At 41.4% G+C, this 23,095-nt stretch overlaps 1 protein-coding gene across 5 annotated transcripts in view; it reads left to right on the top strand.

Annotated features, from left to right (window-relative positions):
• The window catches only part of sept8 (Septin-8), a 57,190-nt gene that overhangs the window by 22,274 nt on the left and 11,821 nt on the right, over positions 1-23,095 (top strand). For 3 of the 5 annotated variants that reach the window (XM_014197988.2, XM_045716235.1, XM_014197989.2), the window contains exons 2-7: positions 1,813-1,927; positions 2,220-2,415; positions 3,269-3,455; positions 16,322-16,483; positions 18,213-18,309; positions 22,394-22,562. In XM_014197988.2, the coding sequence (XP_014053463.1) occupies positions 1,813-1,927; positions 2,220-2,415; positions 3,269-3,455; positions 16,322-16,483; positions 18,213-18,309; positions 22,394-22,562 (926 nt within the window). Of the gene's footprint in view, positions 1-1,381; positions 1,461-1,812; positions 1,928-2,219; positions 2,416-3,268; positions 3,456-16,321; positions 18,000-18,212; positions 18,310-22,393; positions 22,563-23,095 lie in introns of those variants that run through there. The other 2 variants (XM_014197990.2, NM_001173763.1) reach the window with 2 other exon arrangements.

The raw sequence follows: 23,095 nt of genomic DNA, 5'->3' as shown, positions 1-23,095 counted from the left end.
TGGTGGTGGTAGTGGCAATAGTAGTAGAGGTGATGGTGTAGTAGTAGTGGCAATAGTAGTGGTGGTGGTAGCAATAGTGGGGGGGGTGGTGGTGGTGGTGGTGGTAGTAATAGCAGCAATAGTAGTAGTAGTAGTAGTGATGGTGTTAGTTATAGCAGCAATAGCGGTAGTAGTAATAGCAGCAATGGTGGTGGTAGTAGTAGCAGCAATAATAGTGATGGTGGTAGTATTAGTGATTGTAGTCATGATGGTGGTAGTAGCAGTAAGTGATGGTAGTGGTAGTAGCAGTAAGTGATGGTGGTAGTGATGGTAGTGGTAGTAATAGCAGCAATAGTAGTGATGGTGGTGGTAGTAGTAGCAGCAATAGTAGTGATGGTGGTAGTAGTATTAGTGATTGTAGTCGTGATGGTGGTAGTAGCAGTAAGTGATGGTAGTAGTAGTAGTGGTGGTAGTAGCAGCAATAGTAGTGCTGGTGGTGGTAGTAGTATTAGTGATGGTGGTAGTAGCAGTAAGTGATGGTAGTAGTAGTGATGGTGGTGGTGGTAGTAGCAGCAATAGTAGTGATGGTGGTAGTAGTATTAGTGATTGTAGTTGTGGTGGTGGTAGCAGTAAGTGATGGTAGTAGTAGTGATGGTAGTGGTGTCAGGATGTTGCTGATGGGTTGTGTCGATTTTCAGTTCACTGAAGCAGAGACTTCAGCTGGGGATGGAAATTCGTTTTTCAGGCCTTCTCTACTGTTGGTCTCTGTCTGTCAGTCTGTCTGGTTCAAAGATCCAGGTTTTGCCCTTGTTTGAGTTCTTTGTAATTTGTGTAATATATTTTCACAATTGAAGCAATGGACTATACAAAGTTTCCCATTAAGGAGCATTTACGTTTTATGGCATCGTTTACGCTCAGCTAATTCTCTGTGATCCAGTGATTCACATGGGAAGGGTTGTTTCCTTACCTACTGACTTTTTTAAAAACAGAGGCTCTCTGAATGGCACCGTCTCATTCCTCTTATACTTTGTACTCCTATACTGACCTCTTTCCTTTACTACATGGATGGATGGATGCCTCTGTCTCAGCTTTTCTGACGTGTGGAATTCAGAGTTCATATCTGGGGAGTTTGTGTCCACGTCCTCAGTTTTGCATGATCCTTGCGATGACACACTGGGGCAGGTTTTGTGTGTGCATTTCCTTTGTGGCTCTCAGTCGATTCTAGTTACACATTGGCCTGCCTGCACCGCTCAGCTCTCAGGCTGTGTCCGGTGACATCAGCCCCCAAATATGCAGCCTTAGTGGGAAAGGCTAAGCCAGACATGCTGGGATGGACCCATTGATCTCAAGGTGTTACCCATCTGAGATAAGCAAGATGAGGGACTACATTATTGCTTCCCCACAAATCACCCATAATTAGAGATGTGCTGTTCACATGAGAGTAGCAGGCTAACTTCCTTTGCGGGTGACAGATTTCTTTGGTATGACCTCAATTAATCTGAAGTAATTTGACTGTTGGAATCTCTGGTGCCTGTTCTCAGTGCAGAGATGCCAGCTCCTGTTTTGAAGGATTATTCCACCAACCTCAGCTCCTCGGCCAGAGTGCTCATCTCGTAATTACATTATGAGGAGCTACATGTCTCTAGAATTAATTATGGGAACATTTCATATGCACAGGGAAACAATTTAGCGTGGCAGTAGTATTCCATAATCCTTAAATCCTCGATTCAGTACTACCGTCCATTTACTCTGTTTTCCCCCTCGCGGTTTCCCCCTCGCGTATCTCCAGCTTTGCCATCATTTTTGATTTGTTTAATCTTGTATTTTTTTCAGAATGAAGAAAAGCGTAATCTCAGTTTGGGTGGCCATGTTGGTTTTGACAGCCTTCCCGATCAGTTGGTCAGTAAATCGGTGACACAGGGTTTCTGCTTCAATATCCTCTGTGTAGGTGAGTATCAAACCACATGGTAGTACACTGTCATTATACTGTAGTTTAGAGGGCAGGTACGTAATATGGCACCTTATTTCCTACTATATGTAGTGCACTGCCTATAGGGCTCTGGTCAAGGGTAGTTCACTATGTAGGGGATAGGGTGCCATTTGGTATGCAGCCAGGGTTGTTGCTGCCCTTGACTCGAAGGAGAACAGATGACTGTGCTGCTGTGAAGAGGCTGTAATCAGAATGTCCCTCCTGAGAGTTACTGAGACCTAACAACACTTTTCTCTCTCATGCTTTCTAGGGGAAACGGGTATTGGCAAGTCGACATTAATGAATACGCTTTTTAACACAATGTTTGAGAATGAGGAGGCCAGCCACTACCAGAATGGCGTGTGTATGCGGCCCAGAACATATGACCTCCAGGAGAGCAACGTCCACCTCAAGCTGACTATTGTGGACACTGTGGGGTTCGGGGACCAGATCAACAAAGAGGAGAGGTAAGCAGCTGATGCTGATAATCAGATTCAGCTGATAAATAGTTGGAAGTATTGAGTCTCTTTATCCTGTTCATACTCTCACAGTGCATGATAATATGCTATCTTTTGGCGTAAATTGCTTACATTGCCTGGGATGTAGACAAGACAGGCACAGTTAAACTAATGTCATTTTGAGGACTTAATCTCCCCCCTGAATGGAGGGGGGTGTAGAATGATGATGAGGGGGACTTTCTTGGTTTGAACTACAGCTGTCGGACTGAGTGTTTGTGTAACCTCTGCAGCAAGAGGGCTCACACACCCCCTGAATGATACAGTGGGAGGAACAGGCCGTAACTCATCATGTTTGGGAAAATACTGCTGCAGCGATGCATCCCAAACAGCCTTTTAAAGGTCATCAATGATGCATTCTGGGAAAATATCTCAGAGGGGAAGGTTAAACATTGTACATAAGTTCTTGGAAAGCCTCCATATCACTTACCTGCCCTCTAAGCTACAGTATGATGATGGACACAGGGATGGCTAATACTTTAGGTTTTTGATTTCATCTGATTTCCAGGGTTGATCAGTGACTTTCTATGTTATTTGTCTCACTTCATCTGTAGAATGCTAGACTAAACACACTGGCATATTAAATGTTCACCTCTGTGACCTCTTAAGTATTTACAATTTGTGATACTTGATAGTGTAAGGCCAGATTAACCTGAGTAGATACAGGTTATTTCTGTACACACACAGGCATCTGATATCCCCACTGGCAACTTTGAAAGAAACAAAGACAGAACATGAGATAGTGGGACCAAAATGTCAAACCAATAACCACTTAGTAAAACAACATTTATTTTTATTTTTTCAGTTATAAACCGATAGTGGACTATATCGACACACAGTTTGAAAACTACCTCCAGGAAGAGCTGAAAATCAAGCGCTCCCTCTTCAACTACCACGACGGGAGGGTCCACATCTGTCTGTACTTCATTGCTCCCACGGGGCATTCGCTGAAGTCTTTGGATTTAGTTACCATGAAGAAACTGGACAGCAAGGTAAAGGATCACTACCACCAATGCCTTGTGGGCAAAAAACAGACACCATCCTATTGTTTGACTTGTATAGATGCTGAAATCCTTTTACTTTGACTGGTGTGGATTTCTCACAGTTGTGGAATAGCTAGCTCTTCATGTTGGGCTGGGGACCAGCTGACAGACATTCCAGATCAAATTTTATTGGATGGGATTTCAGATTCAAATCGTTCCCTAATGTATTTGGCAGACTGCTTAAGCAAGTATGTTTGTTGTAACTTACGCCTATGAAGATCATTGTTTTTCATGTGAATAACTGAGTATTGGGCAGCAGATCCATAGTTTAGGATCATTTTAATTTAATTTAGCTTTTACATTGTTAAAATAGGCCTACCATTTATTTTTTCCAAAAATATACACTCGCTCAAGTAATCTAATAATAACCTCCGTTTGGATATTTGATTCATTGATTAACCGTACCATCCCTAAAATTGACTGTGGTCTATTGGAAACACATGAATGATCATTGCCTCAATTAGTGAACTGGTGCAATGAATCTTGTCACTTTTGAAGTTTAAGCACGAACGAGGCTGAGGGAAAGAGAATGTCACAACTAGTTACTAGTGCAGTCAAGTTTTATTGACCCCAAAGAGGGCGGGTGAAATCTGTGAAATACTCCGGCTGACACTTGACAAACCTGACAATACATCCAGTACTCCAACTCCTATTACAGCCCTACCAAGCTCATATCTCAGGCCAGTTGTATGGCCTATAGAGCTGTTCTAGGAATGGTGGAGAGGAAATGCCAGGCTTGTTTGTGTCTAGAAATGCAATGACTCATATCAAACAGATGGTATGGTTATGATAGGGTTGGGCGTTATCCAGATTTTCATACCGTCATATACATACACACTGAGTGTACAAAACGTCAAGAACACAGTGTAGTTGTCATACTTCCAGTCACATTGTTGTCACGCCTTCCTTGGAGGTCTGGAGAATTTAGCAACAACATTTTGAATTGTCCGCTGGGAGCGGATGTTCCATTTTAAGAACCCTCTCCCCATACACCCGTTGAAGGGTTTTTATTTTATTATTTATTTGTATTATGAACAACAAATACAAACATGTACATAAACCTAACAGACGGGTATTGCATATCTAGATACATTTTCAATTTGTCTAAGTTATATGGTACGTATTGCTTTTTTGTTTTACACTTCTATCTTAAATAATGTGAAGAGGGGTTTGTTCTCTGCCCACTTCATTTTATGGATAAATGATCTGCCAGGAAAAATAAACAAATGAACAATGAAAGTTAAATCATTTTGATCAAAATAAGCATAATATCAGAATCTCTCAAATTAACATTAATAGTCGTTTCTTTTAATATAAAATCTTCTAACTCACTCCAAAATCTTCTGACATAAGAACAGTCCCAAAATAAATGGTCAAGAGTTTCTGGGTCACAACCACAAAATACACATTTGTTATCAATAGCTGTTTTGAATCGGTGTATAATAAAGGTCTTTACAGGGTAGATTCTATGAATGAGTTTGTATGATACTTCTTTCACCTTATTAGATATACAATATTTGCCAGACATCAACAAGGCTTTGTTCCAGTTCACTTGTCCTAGGGCTGCATTCCAGTACATTTTAGCAGAGGGAATAGCAACATTTTGACAGTTTTTCTTATATACATGTTATTACATTTATAGTTTAAAATGTAAATTCCTTCTAGCTGTATTGAGGCTATAAACTCCTCAACAGTTGCACTTGGAGTATTGTTATATTCTCCTAAAAGAAGAAGAGCACCTTTAGGGACAGCTCTAACAACAATTTGATACTCCTCAGGAGTGAATGTAACATTGTGTGTTCTCATGAGTTCTGGATAATCATATCCCATCGTGATTCAATAATTGTTTATCCCAGATAATGCTGTTGTCAAACCAGTTCTGGAAAAATATAGACTTGTTTTTGTATTTTGTCTTTATTATTCCAGATTGTTTATCTATGTGGGGACAAATGATGTTTGTACATGAGGTTCCAAGTCAGAAATCAAATGTTATTGGTCACATACGTGTTTAGCAGATGTTAATGCTTGTGAAGTACTTGTTTATGAAAGTTAGCAAGCTTAATAGGGATCTTACCCACATCAAAGTTGCATTTGAGTAAGAATTCTAGACCACCAATCTGTTGGAATGTTAAATTAGATTGTTAAAGATTTATATTAGAGGTTTTAAAATCCAGAGCATTCAACCCTCCCTCACTTTGGGTGCTACATATTACCGCTTTTCTTAAATAGTGAGGTTTATTCCTTCATATGAAGTTAAATAATTTAGTATCAACCATTTTAGTTACATCCAAGAGAGGTATACATTTATCGGGACAGACCTTCAGATTTGGACAAAAGTACATGTCCAGATAAAGAAAGATCTCTTAATAACCAGGAGTAAAATCTCTTTCCAATTTTCTCTACAATAGGAGAGACATTTAAGTTGGCCCTTTCTTTCTGATCTTTGCTAACTTTAATACCAAAATATGTGATCACATCATTTATAGGGATATTACATACTGAGTTTAAGTCACATCTTTTCAACGCAAATGATTCACATTTCCTAATATTCAGAAAATATTGACCAAAACCAAAAAATCGAAGAGTCTCAAAAACAAAATAATGTTCAACTGTATCAAAAGCCTTGTAAAAGTTTACACATAAAATATAGTGATCTTCCATAGTGTGCTCATTGTTGTCTATCAAGTCCAATACTAGTAGAATATTATTAGGTATATGTCTGCCCTTCATAAAACCAGACTGGGTATCATCAATGATTTGGTCAAGACCTTTTTTAAGTCTTATTGCAAGTAGTTTTCCATCATTGTTCATTAATGTGATTGGTCTCCAATTTTCTAACATAATAGGATATTTGTTTGTTGTGGGTATTACAGAAACGAGGCCTTGTGTCATAGAAACAGGCAGGAACCCTAAATCAATTGCCTTCTTAAAAATATTAAATATAAATTCAACAATGTCCTCCTGAAAATATTTATATATTTCACTAAATGCCATCATTCCCTGGAGATTTGTTCGCTTAGCTTGCTGATACATTTTTTTATTTCATTAATAGAAATAAATTCATCACAAGACTTTTGGAAGTCTTCATCAATTAATTTTGCATAGTCTTTGACAGAGTCTAGAAAGGCAGATATGTCACCAGTAGGACAGGCGAAAAGATGACCATAGAATTCTGAAACATATTTTTGAAATATCTTTGGGGTTTTCATTTTCTTTGCCATCTATATTAAGCTTATGAATAGAGGTAAATTCAGAAAAATTCTCTCTCTAAATTGCTAAAGTATTTTTTATTTTTTTCCCACCTTCCTCCAACCATCTCCTTCTTGATCTTACAAATGGCCCTTTTACTTTCTCTTCATACATTCGGTCCATTTCTAGTTGTAAAGAAAATAACTGACCCTTTCCTTCTTCACCAAGGTCCTCCATAGAGATTAGAGAAAGTATTTCAAACATCATAAGTTTATCTTCCCTCAATCTTTTAAGTTCGGCAATTTCTTTAGCTCTCTTCATGGCTGTTTGTCTTATTTCATACTTCATTAATTCCCAGCATTTCCCATGAAACTTAAATAGTTGGGCTTTCCTCCAATTGTGTTGTATAATATCTTTGGCATCCATCTTGATATGATTACATTTGACATTTTAGTCATTTAGCAGACGCTCTTATCCAGAGCGACTTACAGTAGTGAATGCATACATTTCATACATTATTTCCGTACTGGTCCCCCATGGGAATCGAACCCACAACCCTGGCGTTGCAAACACCATGCTCTACCAACTGAGCCACACAGGACCATGATCATCTTCCAACAGTCAACTATTGAGTTTACAATAACTCTGATTCGGTTTATTAACTTCAGACCCATTAATATTTAAAGATAAGAATGTAACTTTATGATCAGTACGAATTGATGATTCAATGGATACCTTGACTACAGTGTTATCTAATGAATTAAAAATCAACCAGAAGTCAATTCTTGACTGTCTGGACATGTCCTTGTTACTCCAAGTGAAGTCGTTTTTATCAGGATATTTAGAGGGTGGTATGTGTTCGTCACTGTTTTCCAACCAGGTAGGACACATTTTGTATAAAGTTGTTTCGTATGCTAGCTAGTTTTCAACATCGGAGAAAATATGGAGGGAAATTGTATTCTGTTTTGCCAGAAGTGTGCTCTATACACAACATCGAATCAATGAAGGCATTTTAACTCCTCTCCTTGAACACTCTATTAAAGAAAATATACATTTTGGTGTGTCTAGCTACAGGCTATGGTACAAGTTTAGTGTATTAAGTGTTGCCGACAGTCTGCGATTTATTGAAAGTGGAGAATTCAATGGTAATAGTAGTTCTCTGTTGTCAATAATAGAGGATCAGGTTTGTGTCCTGAACTCTCAAGGAATTGCTGCTGTTTTCACTGTGCAAAGTGAGATGGATGAGAAAATTGCCAAGGGTGAATACATGATTGTCTTCCGGACTCCTGAAACTTTTGTTGTCTCAGAAATGGTGAGGCCTACTTCAAACGTTATTGATCCGCGAGCGTCTCATTGGAATGGGTGTCGATATGGTTCAATGGTAAGTTATTTGTGTGGAACTAAAATGTGTTGAGCATCTTTTTGGCTGTTGACTAAAACTGTCTTATCGGGAGAGAGAGGAGGGGTGATGGAGGTGCAGCTATGTGGGGAGAGCAGGAGAAGGGGATGTGGGTTGGGGTGGGAGACATGCCATGTGTTTTTATTACCATGTGGTGTATGTGTGTACATGTTAATTGCCCTTATATGATCTGAAATGCCCTGGGTTATTTGACTTGTAAAACTACTGTCTCATGCGTGAAACCTGCTAATTCTTTGATCAGTTGTGATTCTGTGCATTTTAGTATGGATCAATAATGTTGAACCTTTTCTTAAAATAACCCACCTTTAAATGAACACACAGGCCACACTCTACCTTCAACATGACAATGTTGTCATTAAACAAGTATTATTTAGTCCTTTTGACAACTAATGCATATTGTCTTGTTTTTATCCCATTTCCTATAAGGGGGTAAGGCACAGGGGAAGGAGCCTGCTTTTCGGAAGTGGTGGAGAATGGTTGGCGAGCTGCGGTCACTCCTACCAATTCCTGTATTGTGTTTCCAAGGCTACAAGGAATAGCATCATGAAGCAGCTGGACATGCAGCATTGTGTTGAGGGTGGTGAACACTGGGCATGCAGCATTGTGTTGGGGGTGGTGAACACTGGGCATGCAGCATTGTGTTGGGGGTGGTGAACACTGGGCATGCAGCATTGTGTTGGGGGTGGTGAACACTGGGCATGCAGCATTGTGTTGAGGGTGGTGAACACTGGGCATGCAGCATTGTGTTGGGGGTGGTGAACACTGGGCATGCAGCATTGTGTTGGGGGTGGTGAACACTGGGCATGCAGCATTGTGTTTAGGTTGGTGAACACTGGGCATGCAGCATTGTGTTGAGGGTGGTGAACACTGGGCATGCAGCATTGTGTTGAGGGTGGTGAACACTGGGCATGCAGCATTGTGTTGGGGGTGGTGAACACTGGGCATGCAGCATTGTGTTGAGGGTGGTGAACACTGGGCATGCAGCATTGTGTTGGGGGTGGTGAACACTGGGCATGCAGCATTGTGTTGGGGGTGGTGAACACTGGGCATGCAGCATTGTGTTGAGGGTGGTGAACACTGGGCATGCAGCATTGTGTTGGGGGTGGTGAACACTGGGCATGCAGCATTGTGTTGAGGGTGGTGAACACTGGGCATGCAGCATTGTGTTGGGGTGGTGAACACTGGGCATGCAGCATTGTGTTGGGGGTGGTGAACACTGGGCATGCAGCATTGTGTTGAGGGTGGTGAACACTGGGCATGCAGCATTGTGTTGGGGTGGTGAACACTGGGCATGCAGCATTGTGTTGGGGGTGGTGAACACTGGGCATGCAGCATTGTGTTGAGGGTGGTGAACACTGGGCATGCAGCATTGTGTTGGGGTGGTGAACACTGGGCATGCAGCATTGTGTTGGGGTGGTGAACACTGGGCATGCAGCATTGTGTTTAGGTTGGTGAACACTGGGCATGCAGCATTGTGTTTAGGTTGGTGAACACTGGGCATGCAGCATTGTGTTGAGGGTGGCGAACACTGGGCATGCAGCATTGTGTTTAGGTTGGTGAACACTGGGCATGCAGCATTGTGTTGAGGGTGGTGAACACTGGGCATGCAGCATTGTGTTTAGGTTGGTGAACACTGGGCATGCAGCATTGTGTTGAGGGTGGTGAACACTGGGCATGCAGCATTGTGTTTAGGTTGGTGAACACTGGGCATGCAGCATTGTGTTGAGGGTGGTGAAAAGTCCTGACAGGGACAACATCAGACAGGCAGTGATGAAAGGTGTCATCTGACCCTGTAGAGATGTTTTCATGGTTGCTCACAAGAGTTGGAGTCAAAGGGGCCTGAAACCCCAAGGACTGTCATACTGTCCTGTTTTTCAGCATTTCCTTGGAGAACTCTGTGCATCCAGGAGGAGTAGAGGGCAGGCTGGAAAACAGGCTTTTCAACATGTCCCACTCAGAGATACCCGAGCATATAAAACTGTGCATCATCGCTGCCTTGAAAGATGAGTCTTTTAATCACAGAGTTGTGATGGCTACTTCTGCACTGGGAATGGGGCTAGACTTTAAGGGTGTCCATCATGTAGTCAACTATGGACCACCTCAAGACCTTGAGTCCTACATGCAGGCATATGGCAGAGCGGGGAGGGACGACACAACATAACATTCACTTATGTTGTACCATGGAAGACCGCTTGTTGGCGTTTCAGATAAAATGAGACTGTATGTGTAAAACAGTACCAGCTGCAGGCGGGTGAAACTGTTACAGCTCATTGAGGTCATGCAACCAATATCACCCAAACATGACTGCTGTGACAATTGTGCTAACTGCAAGGACGCACAGCATGTGAGGGCAATTCAAGTCCTTTGGAGAGGCATGCAGGACAACAATTCTAACCAAGACATAGGCTGGTCAGTGGAGCATAGGCAATAGCTGAGAGAGAAATTACATGACCTTGCAATTGAGATGGCACACACAGGTGTTCATGGGAGTGTCTCTGTTTATTGCACATCAGCCAATGAGGGTAACCCTGACAAAATCATTGACAACAGTCTGAGCACAATTCCCTTACTTTTCTGAATTGAGGGGGGGGAAATCTGCTCTGTCTATCATCACTGAGGTTTTTGGGGATGATGAACACCTTGAGAGATGATTATTATAATGACGATTTAGTGTTGGGACAGCTTGGGGCTTTTGCAAACATGACTGAGTTTACATGAGTCCTTTTAGATGCTATGTTGAGAAATACTGCATGTATTGTCTCATCTGCTTAAAATACTTACTGGATGTAGTCTAGGATGTTGTTGTGGAAACGGGCCCTTTTCCCATTGAGTTGTGTAGAATGTATGTCGTACACGACACACACACACACACACACACACACACACACACACACAGTACATTTTATAATTTAGCTTAAAGATTTCCAGTTGGGCCCTATCTAAAGTATAGAGTGGGTCTAGATGTAACCTGTCACCCATAGTTGTTTATAAACTGCATTTTTTTATCTTTCACTTTTCTCCTTCACTTGACTTCAATAAATAATCCAGATTTGGAAACATCAATGCTCAGATGATTGTATGCCTTTATTGTAAATTGACTTGTAGTTACTTATTTCATCCAAAAAAGGCAACAACTTTCAAAGTAGAAAAAGTGTGGGCTTTCCAGTGTTGGCCCAGAGAATTTGGAAAAGGCTAGGCTATAGCAGTTGTTACTGCTCTGACACGCTTTACACATCACAGCCCATAAAACATATTCCTATATACAGTTTTTCAGACAGGAACAACAGGAAGAAAGTTAACTGTACATAAGATTGTAATAAAAGTAATTACACAAATGATTTAAAAAAAAAAAAGGTTCATAGAATATTTTCAGTTAAAGTAATTACACAAATAAGTGCAACAAAGAATGTAACGTTATAAAAGTAAATACAAGTTTTGTGCATCTACATTGTCATTGGTAACAGTACTACGTGTTTCCTCTCTTTTGTTACTTCTCTAACTGTGGCATATAACATGATGTCCATTCTAGGGTCTCAGCACCACAGCTGAAATCAACTGTCAATGTTTGTGCCTCTGTCTGCGATCCAAACGAGCAGATGGTTTGTTCTTCTCTCTGTGTAAATTGGGTTTGTGGTAGCTGATCCAAAACACTATATGGTTGATATCCTCAAATCTACTTGAGATTGAGTGCTTTCCAGACTCTGGCTTCAGATCAGTCTTTATCAAATCGCTGCATGAGGTCTGTCTGCTCTGACGGTCCTGCTGACTTTTTATGTCAAACTGGACATGGGATGATTTTGGATGAGGTCTTTTGTGAGGCACACATGGTGTTAGCAGTTCTTGCATCAAATACTTTGGTATTTCTCTGGGCTGATGTATTTGTGGTGTGGTTTTCATATCAGCCCTTTTGGTCTTCCAACCTTACCTGTACACTACTTTTACCTGTTTTTATCTGCACTGTTTTGTCTTTCACTTTTTCTGTGGTAAAAAAATCTAATACAGAAGTACTGTAGTTGTGACCTTGCATAAAAGGAAAATAAAGTTTTAATATCTGAAACGGTCGTCATGCATTATGAAACACATTTTCAATAATAAACTTTATCTGCCACATAAAATGGGCTTTATCAGTGACTTCATTGTCAAGGGAAAAAACAAACTGCATAAATGATGTAGGCTACAATTGGCACTATTATCAACTGAAGATATTAAATGTAGCATACAAACGTGAGCCTGTAGGACTTGTGCAACAATGTTTTCGACCTTTACACTTCATAGACTTATCATAATGATTAATACTGGGACAATAAACAAAATGTAGCTGCAGCTGCATGGCCTGTTGCATTGACAAAAGTGAGTTTTAGATAGACAGACATGTTGTTCCAAGGTAGAGCATTTACTTGACCTATCCGCTGATCACTTTAGTTGTCACCTACAATCGATGATGCACCAAAAACCGTTGCTTGTAGTGATTCAATTCCTATATCTGGAGGCTGGTCCCTGAACAGGACTCATCTCGCCGGCCTCTTGGTGCTTTCCTGAACAGACACTCTTGGTACCTTATGGGGGTTAAGACATCTTTTCGTTTTAACTCTAGAATTTGCTCTTTCCCTCACAAAAATAGCTGATTCTTTCCATGTCATTGGCACTTTTTATATTTGAGTAGAAGATTGACAGGAGCCACATACTGCTTTTGAAAACCCATCACTCAGTGTGGCCGGTCCAGTTATTTCTTCTAAAGCCAGTGTAGTCCGGTCGCAATAAAGGCAATTTCCCTTCCAAAAGGTTATGTTTGTTCCTGTTACAATTGTACGTTTCACCACAAACACGGCATACATCAACATATTTTGATGTGGTTTTAATTGCCCATTTCATGGCCATCCTCACACACTGTTGAACCTACGACACTAATCTAGTGAGCACCTCCGCTTCTTTGCTTGGTTTGACATGTTGCGAGGCGTCACTGATTCACACTGGGTTCCCTCACCTTTTTTTTTTAGCTGATTTTGTACCATGGACTTCACCAGGCATTGTGGGGGTACCCCACAAAAGTATTGGGACAGTGACACATTTTTTGTTGTTTTGGCTCTACTCCAGCACTTTGGATTTGAAATGATACAATGACTATGACTGTCAACTTTTTAATTTGAGGGTATTTTCATCCATATAGGGTGAACCACTAAAAACATTACAGCAGCTTTATGTATGTAGTCCCACCATTTTAGGAGACCAAAAGCATTGGGATAAATTCACTTTATGTGTATTAAAGTAGTCAGAAGTGTAGTATTTGGTCCCATATTCCTAGCACGCAATTACTACATCAAGCTTGTGACTATAAACTTGTTGGATGCATCTGCTGTTTGTTTTGGTTGTGTTTCAGATTGTTTTGTGCGCAATAGAAATTAATGGCAAATAATGTATTGTGTCATTTTGGAGTCACTTCTATTGTAAATAATAATATAATATATTTCTAAACACTTCCACATTCATGTGGATGCTACCATTATTCCAGATAATCCTCAATGAATTGTGAATAATGATGAGTGAGAGCTACAGACGCACAGATATCATACCCCCAAGACATGCTAACCTCTCACCATTACAATAACAGGGGAGGTTAGCATTTTTTGAGGGGGTATGTTTATGAAGAGTCTTGGTGGTTCCAAACTTCTTCCATTTAAGAATGATGGAGGCCACTGTGTTCTTGGGGACCTTCAATGTTGTAGAAATGTTTGGGTACCCTTCCCCAGATCTGTGCCTCGACACAATCCTGCCTCTGAGCTCTACGGATAATTCCTTTGACCTCATGGCATGGTTTTTGCTCTGACATGCACTGTCAACTGTGGGACCGTATATAGACAGGTGTGTGCCTTTTCAAATCATGTCCAATCAATTGAATTTACCACAGGTGGACTCCAATCAAGGTGTAGAAACATATCAAGGATGATCAATGAAAATAGGATGCACCTGAGCTCAATTTCGAGTCTCATAGCAAAGGGTCTGAATACTTATGTAAATAAGGTATTTCTGTTTTTTATTTTTAATGCATTTGCGAACATTTCGAAAAACCTGTTCTCGCTTTGTTATTATAGAGTATTGTGTATAGATTGAGGAAAAACATTTTATTTAAGATATTTTAGAATAAGGCTGTAACTTAACAAAATGTAGAAAAAGTCAAGGGGTCTGAATACTTTCCGAATCCACTGTATAGAAGTTTGGAACCACCAAGACTCAGAGCCGACCAAACTGAAAAATCGGGGGAGAAGGGCCTTGATCGGGGAGGTGACCAAGAACCCGATGTGGAGATGGGAGAACCTTCCAGAAGGACAACCATCTCTGCAGCACTCCACCAATCAGGCCTTTATGGTAGAGTGGCCGAACGGAAGCCACTCCTCAGTAAAAGGCACATGACAGCCCACATGGCGGTTACCAACAGGCACCTAAAGGACTCTCAGACCATGAGAAATAAGATTCTCTGGTCTGATGAAACCAAGATTGAACTCCTTTGCGTCAAGCGTCACGTCTGGAGGAAACCTGGCACCATCCCTACGGTGAAGCGTGGGTGGCAGCATCATGCTGTGGGGATGTTTATCAGCGGCAGGGACTGGGAGACTAGTCAGGATTGTGGGAAAGATGAATGGAGCAAAGTAGAGAGATCCTTGATGAAAACCTGCTCCAGAACGCTCAGGACCTCAGACTGGGGTGCAGGTTCACCTTCCAACAGGACATCGACACTATGCACACAGCCAAGACAATGCAGGAGTGGCTTCGGGTCAAGTCTCAATGTCCTTGAGTGGCCCAGCCAGAGCCTGGACTTGAACCCGATCGAACATCTCTGGAGAGACCTGAAAATAGCTGTGCCGTGACACTCCCCATCTGACAGAGCTTGAGAGGAACTGCAGAGAAGAATGGGAGAAACTCACCAAATACAGGTGTGCCAAGCTTGTAGCATCATATCGAAGAAGACTCGAGGCTGTAATTGCTGCCAAAGGTGCTTCAACAAAGTACTGAGTAAAGGGTCATAATACTTATGTAAATGTGATATTAGTTTTTTTAATTGTTAATACGTTTGCTATAATGTCTAAACCTGTTTTTGCTTTATCATTATTGGGTATTGTGTGTAGATTGTATACATTTTTTTGTCCATTTTAGAATAAGGCTGTAACCTAACAAAATGTGTAAAACGTTCAGGGGTCTGAATACTTTCCGAATGCACTGTGTATATAACATTTTGTTTTTTTAAACAGTATTGAAAATCATACGGTCTGTGTTTTTAAATACCCCTGTATAAATCTGGATATCGCCCAAGTCTAGGTCAATAACTCAGCCAACAGCATGGCAGCTTACCTCAGCCAACAGCATGGCAGCTTACCTCAGCCAACAGCATGGCAGCTTACCTCAGCCAACAGCATGGCTCTCGGAGCTGTCACTAATGAGCCTTTTCACAGGGGACACAGGGCAGACTGAAAATCAGCCTATAGGTCTAAGATGTAAAGCAGACAGGCAATGGGGTTTGACTTATACTTCCATAAAAACTATTGAGGCGGAACGTTGACAGTTTCACAGCACTGAGGGACCTATGCCTAAAGTAGAGTATTGTAAGGTGGTCTGGTTTAGGGATGAGATGAACCTCTGCTGTTTTACCTCAATAGACTTTGTGTAAAGGACGGGGGCATCTATGCAAAACAACCATGACATCTGCTTTGTAGCAAAATGATGCTGAATGGTTACATCGAATAAGGCCTTCTTTTTGACCCTAACAAATTGTCTCTCATCACCTCCTGGCTATAGGATGTCAGTGACTTTAATCTATGATAATTATCTACATCATCCCAGTACTCTGAGGAGCCAAAGCAATACTGTCACATGCATGTGTTTATTTTCCCATCTGTTTTAGTGCTGAGATGGGAGTTCAGTTTGTTTTCTTAATTGCTGTTTGTTTTATTGCTCTATGTGGGTTTGACTGAGATCAACCCGTCGTGGTTGCATATGGCGACATTCAGTACTTCAAGTATTTGTTGATGATACTCTGACAAATTCAGATTCTCTGATATGCATTGATCTTTAATTTTAACATACAACCACCATGAAACCTTTTATAAATCATAGCAGAATTTCTAAAGATGTACAATTTGTAGAAAAACCTAAAAAGCAAACCAGATGGAGTTTATCCTGATGGCCAGAATGATCTCCTTTCTCTCCTTTTTAGGTGAATATAATCCCCATCATCGCTAAAGCCGATACAATCTCCAAGAGCGAGCTCCATAAATTCAAGATTAAAATCATGAGTGAGCTGGTGAGCAACGGAGTGCAGATCTATCAGTTCCCCACAGACGACCACGCAGTCACAGAGATCAACTCCTCCATGAATGTGAGTCACTCACTCACTGTTTTTTTCCTCACTATAGGAATATATGGTTTTAATAGCTGCACATTGTTTCCTCCCTTTGAAACTTCCTCTGTGTACCGCATTGATGGAGAATTGGTAGAGCAGCAAATCAGTTGATCTGACAGAGAACTGGGCCGGTCTGTCTGACCTGTCTAGTGTCTACGGGACCCACCCTATAGCTCTGTGTTCAGGCTAGATGACATTACCTGGGCTCTAGACAGTTTTGGCTTACCACTTCATTCTTGAGGTTGCTTTGGTGAACGTGTTTTTCTCATGATGTAGGACCTCACTGGCCAGAGTAATTCTGGGAGAATTATAGAACCATATGATTAATCAGGCCAACAAGACATGCCTCTAAATACAGCTGGCCAGATGTTAAACACAGCCCCTGAAGTAACTTATGTCAACACTGTGTTGGCCTAGAGTTACTCTTGTGTTGTCTATGGCAACGTTGTTACAACCGAAGTTTTATTCTAAATTAAACATTCATATTTTCTCTCCTGTTGTCTCTTTCCTCTCTTCCATGGCTGTCTGTCTAAGCAGTTACACCTGCCTAGTAAACATGGCCATCTTGCCTCCCGAGTGGCGCAGTGGTCTAAGGCACTGCAATGCTAGCTGTGCCACTAGAGATCCTGGTTTGAGTCCAGGCTCTGTCACAACCGGCCGCGACCGGGAGACCCATGGGGCGACGCACAATTTGGCCCAGCGTCGTCCTGGTTAGGGGAGGGTTTGGCCGGCAGGGATGTTCCTGTCCCATCGCACACTAGCGACTCCTGTGGCGGGCCGGGCACAATGCACGCTGACACGGTCGCCAGGTGTACGGTGTTTCCTCCCACACATTGGTGCAGCTGGCTTCCGGGTTAAGCGTTGTGTCAAGAAGCAGTGCGGCTTGGCTGGGTTGTGTTTCGAAGGACGCACGGCTCTCGACCTTCGCCTCTCCCGAGTCCGTACGGGAGTTGCAGCGATGAGACAAGACAGTAACTACCAATTGGATACCACGAAATTGGGGAGAACATGGCCATCTGTCTAAGCAGTTAGATCTGCCTAATAAATATGTTGACTACTGTAATGGAAATTATATGATTAAAGGTTTGACTAAATGATTTCACTCAGAAACCATATAACCTGTTGAAATGTGTTAGGTAATTATAAGGCTATAATAATGGGTTAAAAACTATATTCCAATACTGTGTGTGAGTAAGACACTGTTACTATTTCAAAATGAACAGGGCATAGTTGATAAGACGACCTTGTGAGAGGAACAGGAAAATGGGCCTCCCTAAGTTAGGGAGGGGAACAACTGCCTGAAAACGGCTAGGCTGGCAAAAGATAAGGAGACAGGTGGTCTGGGTACTGTGGAAAAATACAGCCGCCTAAAGCGTGGTGGAGTTCTCTACTGATGTAAGTTCATTTGTATGACGAAATGTGTAGTATTAAAGACTGTGTGCATTGTATGGATTTTAGAGCTCTCGTAAATAAACATTCTGACCAATTGTAAGCTGGCTCTCCGTCTGCTTCATTCAACCAGAATCTTACACCCTCTGGGGGGGGGGCAGACTGAGTAGTTTAATTGAAGTTCGGTTTAAGAACATTGATAACTTAATTCACGTAACAACTACGCTGTAAGGAAGGAGTGTAACCTGTGTGAGAGACAGATTGTTGTTTGAAAGCAGCTTCTGGTCAGAGCTGTTGACCTTTTGAACTCTTTCAGGCTCACCTCCCCTTCGCTGTGGTGGGGAGCGTCGAGGAGGTTAAAGTGGGAAACAAAACGGTGAGGGCCAGGCAGTACCCCTGGGGAGTAGTACAAGGTGAGTATCTCTCCTCTTTCTGTACCTCTCGGCTCCTCTTTCTATTTCAGGAGAGAACTGCTGCTCAGACAGTCCCTAGTGTGTTGGGGAAATGGCATAGGCCGATGAATACACTATTGGTAGTATTACTACAGGGACACTGCTACAGTACATTGTGTTTGCTTTGTTTATAGACGTTCAGCTGTGGTTGACAGGGACTCTAAACGTTATAATTAGATTATGTCACAGAGCACTGCTGGTAGAATATACCCAGCTGGGAGTTTTCAGATTCAAAACGGTCTCCATTATCCTGTGCCTGTTGTTTCCATTCCCCAATCCTCCCAGGACAGTGGTTTAGTTTTATTTATAAACCCGGTCTCGTAGGAGAGCATTCCAATCAGTCGTTCCATGTCATTTCAGCAAACTATGACGCCCACCAACTGATTGTTCCCCAAAAAATTCTGTAGTTAGAATTCCTAGAAACATTATTTTGTTGAAATTTAGTTTTATATCAGAGAAATTAGGCTAATCGAATGCACCCATATAATATTCAATAAATATAGCACACATCTGATTTGGACTCAACTGTTTCCTACCAATGAGTAAGACATTAGGAATACATTTTTTGTCAAAAGCCACCCACGTACACCCACACCCCATGCCAATCCCACCTCAACAACCAGTACACAGTATCAGTTCTCTGTTTGACAAGTATGAAGCTGCGGCTTGGAGTATTGCTTCTCCTTACTATGTAATGTGTTCCCTGTGAATCTGGTGATGTATCCCCCCCACTGAAATTTAGTAATTAAAATCACTTGCATTATTTACCATAAAGTAGTGTGAAAGTACATTTTACATTTACATTTTAGTCATTTAGCAGACGCTCTTATCCAGAGCGACTTACAGTAGTGAATGCATACATTTCATACAATTTCATGCATTTTTTTTTGTTCTACTGGCCCCCCGTGGGAATCGAACCCACAACCCTGGCGTTGCACACACCATGCTGGCGTTGCAAACACCATGCTCTACCAACTGAGCCACAGGGAAGGCCCAATAAAGAGGTTTTGACCACTAGATGTCAATGTTCCTGCTATACCGCCACACTCGTTTATCTATTTTGCTTGTCTCTTGTGTTTTATTAAATAAATCACAACATTTTCTTTGCAACTTTGGGTAGAAAACCAATAGATTTGGATCATGATGAAAATAAATGGTGTCATCCTCAATTCAAGCCAGTCCTCCATGAAAGCATGTGTGGTTTATTCCCTTCAAAAAAGTTATTGATTAGTTACTGTTAGGCCATTCCTGGTGAACAAGCAAACCATTAGGCTACAGCAGTTTTAATGGTTTAAATGTTATGATCTTCAATGGTAAAAGTCCCCCCCCCCCCCACACACACACACACACACACACTGTTTAGTGTTTCGCAATTGTAATGGTATTGGGTTAAATGGTAAATGTCACTAATCACCAAACATATTGAGCTATTTCCTGATAATTTTATTGAAAAACTCAAGACCATGCAATCAATTATTTTAAGGTTGTCACAACATTTTATTCCCAAGCCTATTTCTCCATCAAAGTGTTGAGCTTGTAGGAAAAGTCTTCATATGAAAATTGCATAGGGATAGCTGAGAGCGGCCACTTGTTGGATTATTCAAGTAGAGTTGGGTTGAAGCATCAGGTTGCTATTAGGACAAACTGAATTGCTTTCATGGATGACTGGCTTGAATTGTAACCCTAACCCTTTTCTACAAGTTGAAAATGAAATGTTGTGATCTATTTAATAAACACGAGTGTGGCGGTATAGCAGGACAGCGGCATCTAGTGATTAAAACCTGGTTCTTTCTAATTACCGTAAAACTTCAATTAAACGCTGCTGCTCAAATAGCCGCCTAAAGTGTCCCTTTGAATAGACACATGTTTCAGAAAATAAAATCCTGTTTCAAATAAACACAGTCTAAATGAAATGTTTATGAAGTTACCATGAATTGTTTACGAGGTGTTTACTGAATTATTTAATGTAATAAATAATAATAATGACAGAAATATTATGGCTATCATCCGTTGGTTTTTATCGCCAGTAAGAAATGGTCCTTGCTATCCGGGATCCTTGGGACGTCCCTACCCTAAACCTAACCTTAACTCTTACCTAACCATTTACATTTTCAACTTCAAAATGGGGGGGTAGGGATGTCCCAAGGATCCCGCATAGCACTAACCAGTAAGAAAAAGCTAGCCATTGGTTGCTAACAGCAAGCACAAAAACAGTCAACTTTGGGAGTACAGACCCAGAGAAATTGTTAGTTCGACCTCTAGTAGCGAAAGAAAGATCGCTGAACATGTCAGAGGAGAATAATTATTCTGTCAAGGGAAAAAATGTATTATTCTGAAATGGAGGCATGCTAAGACAAAAGAAACGTGACAGTGTGTAAAGAAGAAATTGATTAAAATGCTGGAATTGAACAGTTAACTATGCAAATGAGCAAAAGCTGTGTGCATTAAGGAAATAGACGCCAAGCTTAAATAGAAGCCTGTCTCTAATAAGCCCCTGTTGTGTTCAGTGATTTAGGCAACGCCGGGGCTATTAATCTAAGTTTTAAGGTACTTTATGATAAATAATGCAAGCGACTTCAATTATTAATTCCCTGAACAGGGGAAAAGAACATCACCAGATTCACAGGGAATACATTACATAGCAGGGAGATGCAATACTCCAAGCCACAGCTTAATTCTACTTGTCAAACATGGAGAACTGATACTGTATACTGGTTGTTGGTGTGGAGGGTCTGGTCCATGGGTGGCTTTTGACCCCCCCAAAAAGAAAACAATGTATTCTGATGTCTTACTCATTGGTAGGAAGAAGTTTGGTCCAATTTGGATATTGGTACTATATTTATTGAATATTATCTGAATCCTTTAAATTAAAATGGCCAATTCAGGAGCAATCAATTAACTGAAATTATCAAATAATATTCGAACAAAATGTTTCAGGAATGCTAATCGTATATGAGATGGTGGGTGTCGAAATCATGTTATGTTGTGTTTACTTGATTGAATCTCCGTCGCTAAGATAAAGTCAGTTTTAGTCCGAATCCCCTACCCCATAGGAAAACAATCAAAACAGTTTTCCTAAGTCATGTGTGGGTTATTATAACCCAGAAACAGAGAAAGGACATTTTTGAGGGCTTTTACTAATCTCACCCCAGGATCGCACTGCTGTTTTTTTGTGACGCCCAGACGACTATGACAGATAGCAGAACGCTGGTATTTCTTCCCTCCCAGCTATTTCTGTACACAGAGTGTGTGTAATGTGTGAATCCCCTTCCCTGGCGGCTCAGGGTTTCTGGGGGCTTTGGGCAGGGGTCATCACCTCAGATCTCAGCGGGGAGAGTTTACCAGAGAGGTTGTTCGATGCCAGATGTCATCAACCATTTTTCCTCCTCAAATACTTGAAAGTTGAGTTCATTTGTTTGTGTGTCATTTCTTCCTCAAACACTATTTTCAGTCTCTGTTTACTGAAGGATGTTTTACCCTCACGGTGTAGTGGCTATCATGTGGAAGGTAATCATGTTCCGCGTGAAATGCCTCGCTAATTGGCACTATTTTTAACAGCATACTTACATCCAGCACAGCGCTCACAGCTGGGGTTGATATTTAGTTCCACTATATCCTACAGTATACCACTGTAGCCCATGTGCTCCGTCTGGTCTTTTCCAGGGCAAGTTCTTCCCCACTTATGTCAGTCAAAAAGCAGGAAATGCTTCCTGTTCCAGTCCACACGATGGGATGCATGAGAGAGCTTTTTCTCAGAGAGTTAGTGGAACATAAGTCCAGAAGTGTAATACTTAATGTACACTACCCTCTAGCTCAAAGGGGGGGGCAATTACAGCCCGCCGGGCACTTCAATCCGGCCCGCGAGACATTAATAAAAACAAATATATATATTTCGTGGTATCCAATTGGTAGTTACAGTCTTGTCTTATCGCTGCAACTCCCGTACAGATTCGGGAGAGGCGAAGGTCAAGAGCCATGTGTCCCCGAAAGATATTAGTAACATGGGCTCATTGACATTGTATTGTCTCTGTGCTGTCCCGTCCAGTGGAGAACGAGAGCCACTGTGACTTTGTGAAGCTGCGTGAGATGCTGATCAGGGTGAACATGGAGGATCTGAGAGAGCAGACTCACGCCAGACACTACGAGCTCTACCGCCGCTGCAAACTGGAGGAGATGGGATTCACAGATACAGACCCCGACTGTCAGCCGTTCAGGTGAGGCAGCAAGGCTGAGAACAGAACACACAAACAAAAATCAAATCAAATGTTATTGGTCACATACACATGGTTAGCAGATGTTAATGCGAGTGTAGCGAAATGCTTGTACTTCTAGTTCTGACAGTGCAGTAATATCTAACAATTCCCCAACATCTACCTAATACACACAAATCTAAAGGGGTGAATGAGAATATGTACATATAAGAATATGGATGAGCGATGGCCGAGCGGCATAGGCAAGATGTAATAGATGGTATAAAATACAGTATATACATGTGATATGAGTAATGTAAGATATGTAAACATTATTAAAGTGGCATTGTTTAAAGTGACTAGTGATCCATTTATTAAAGTGTCCAGTGATTGGGTCTCAATGTAGGCAGCAGCCTCTCTGAGATAGTGATTCATGTTTAGCAGTCTGATGGCCTTGAGATGGAAGCTGTTTTTCAATCTCTCAATCCCAGCTTTGATGCACCTGTACTGACCTCGCCTTCTGGATGGTAACAGTGTGAACAGGCAGTGGCTCGGGT

This window comes from Salmo salar, chromosome ssa04 (assembly GCF_905237065.1).
Source record: "Salmo salar chromosome ssa04, Ssal_v3.1, whole genome shotgun sequence".
Taxonomy (NCBI): Eukaryota; Metazoa; Chordata; class Actinopteri; order Salmoniformes; family Salmonidae; genus Salmo; species Salmo salar.
Note: the sequence above shows the minus strand (reverse complement) of the source record. Positions and strands in the feature narration are given on the sequence as shown.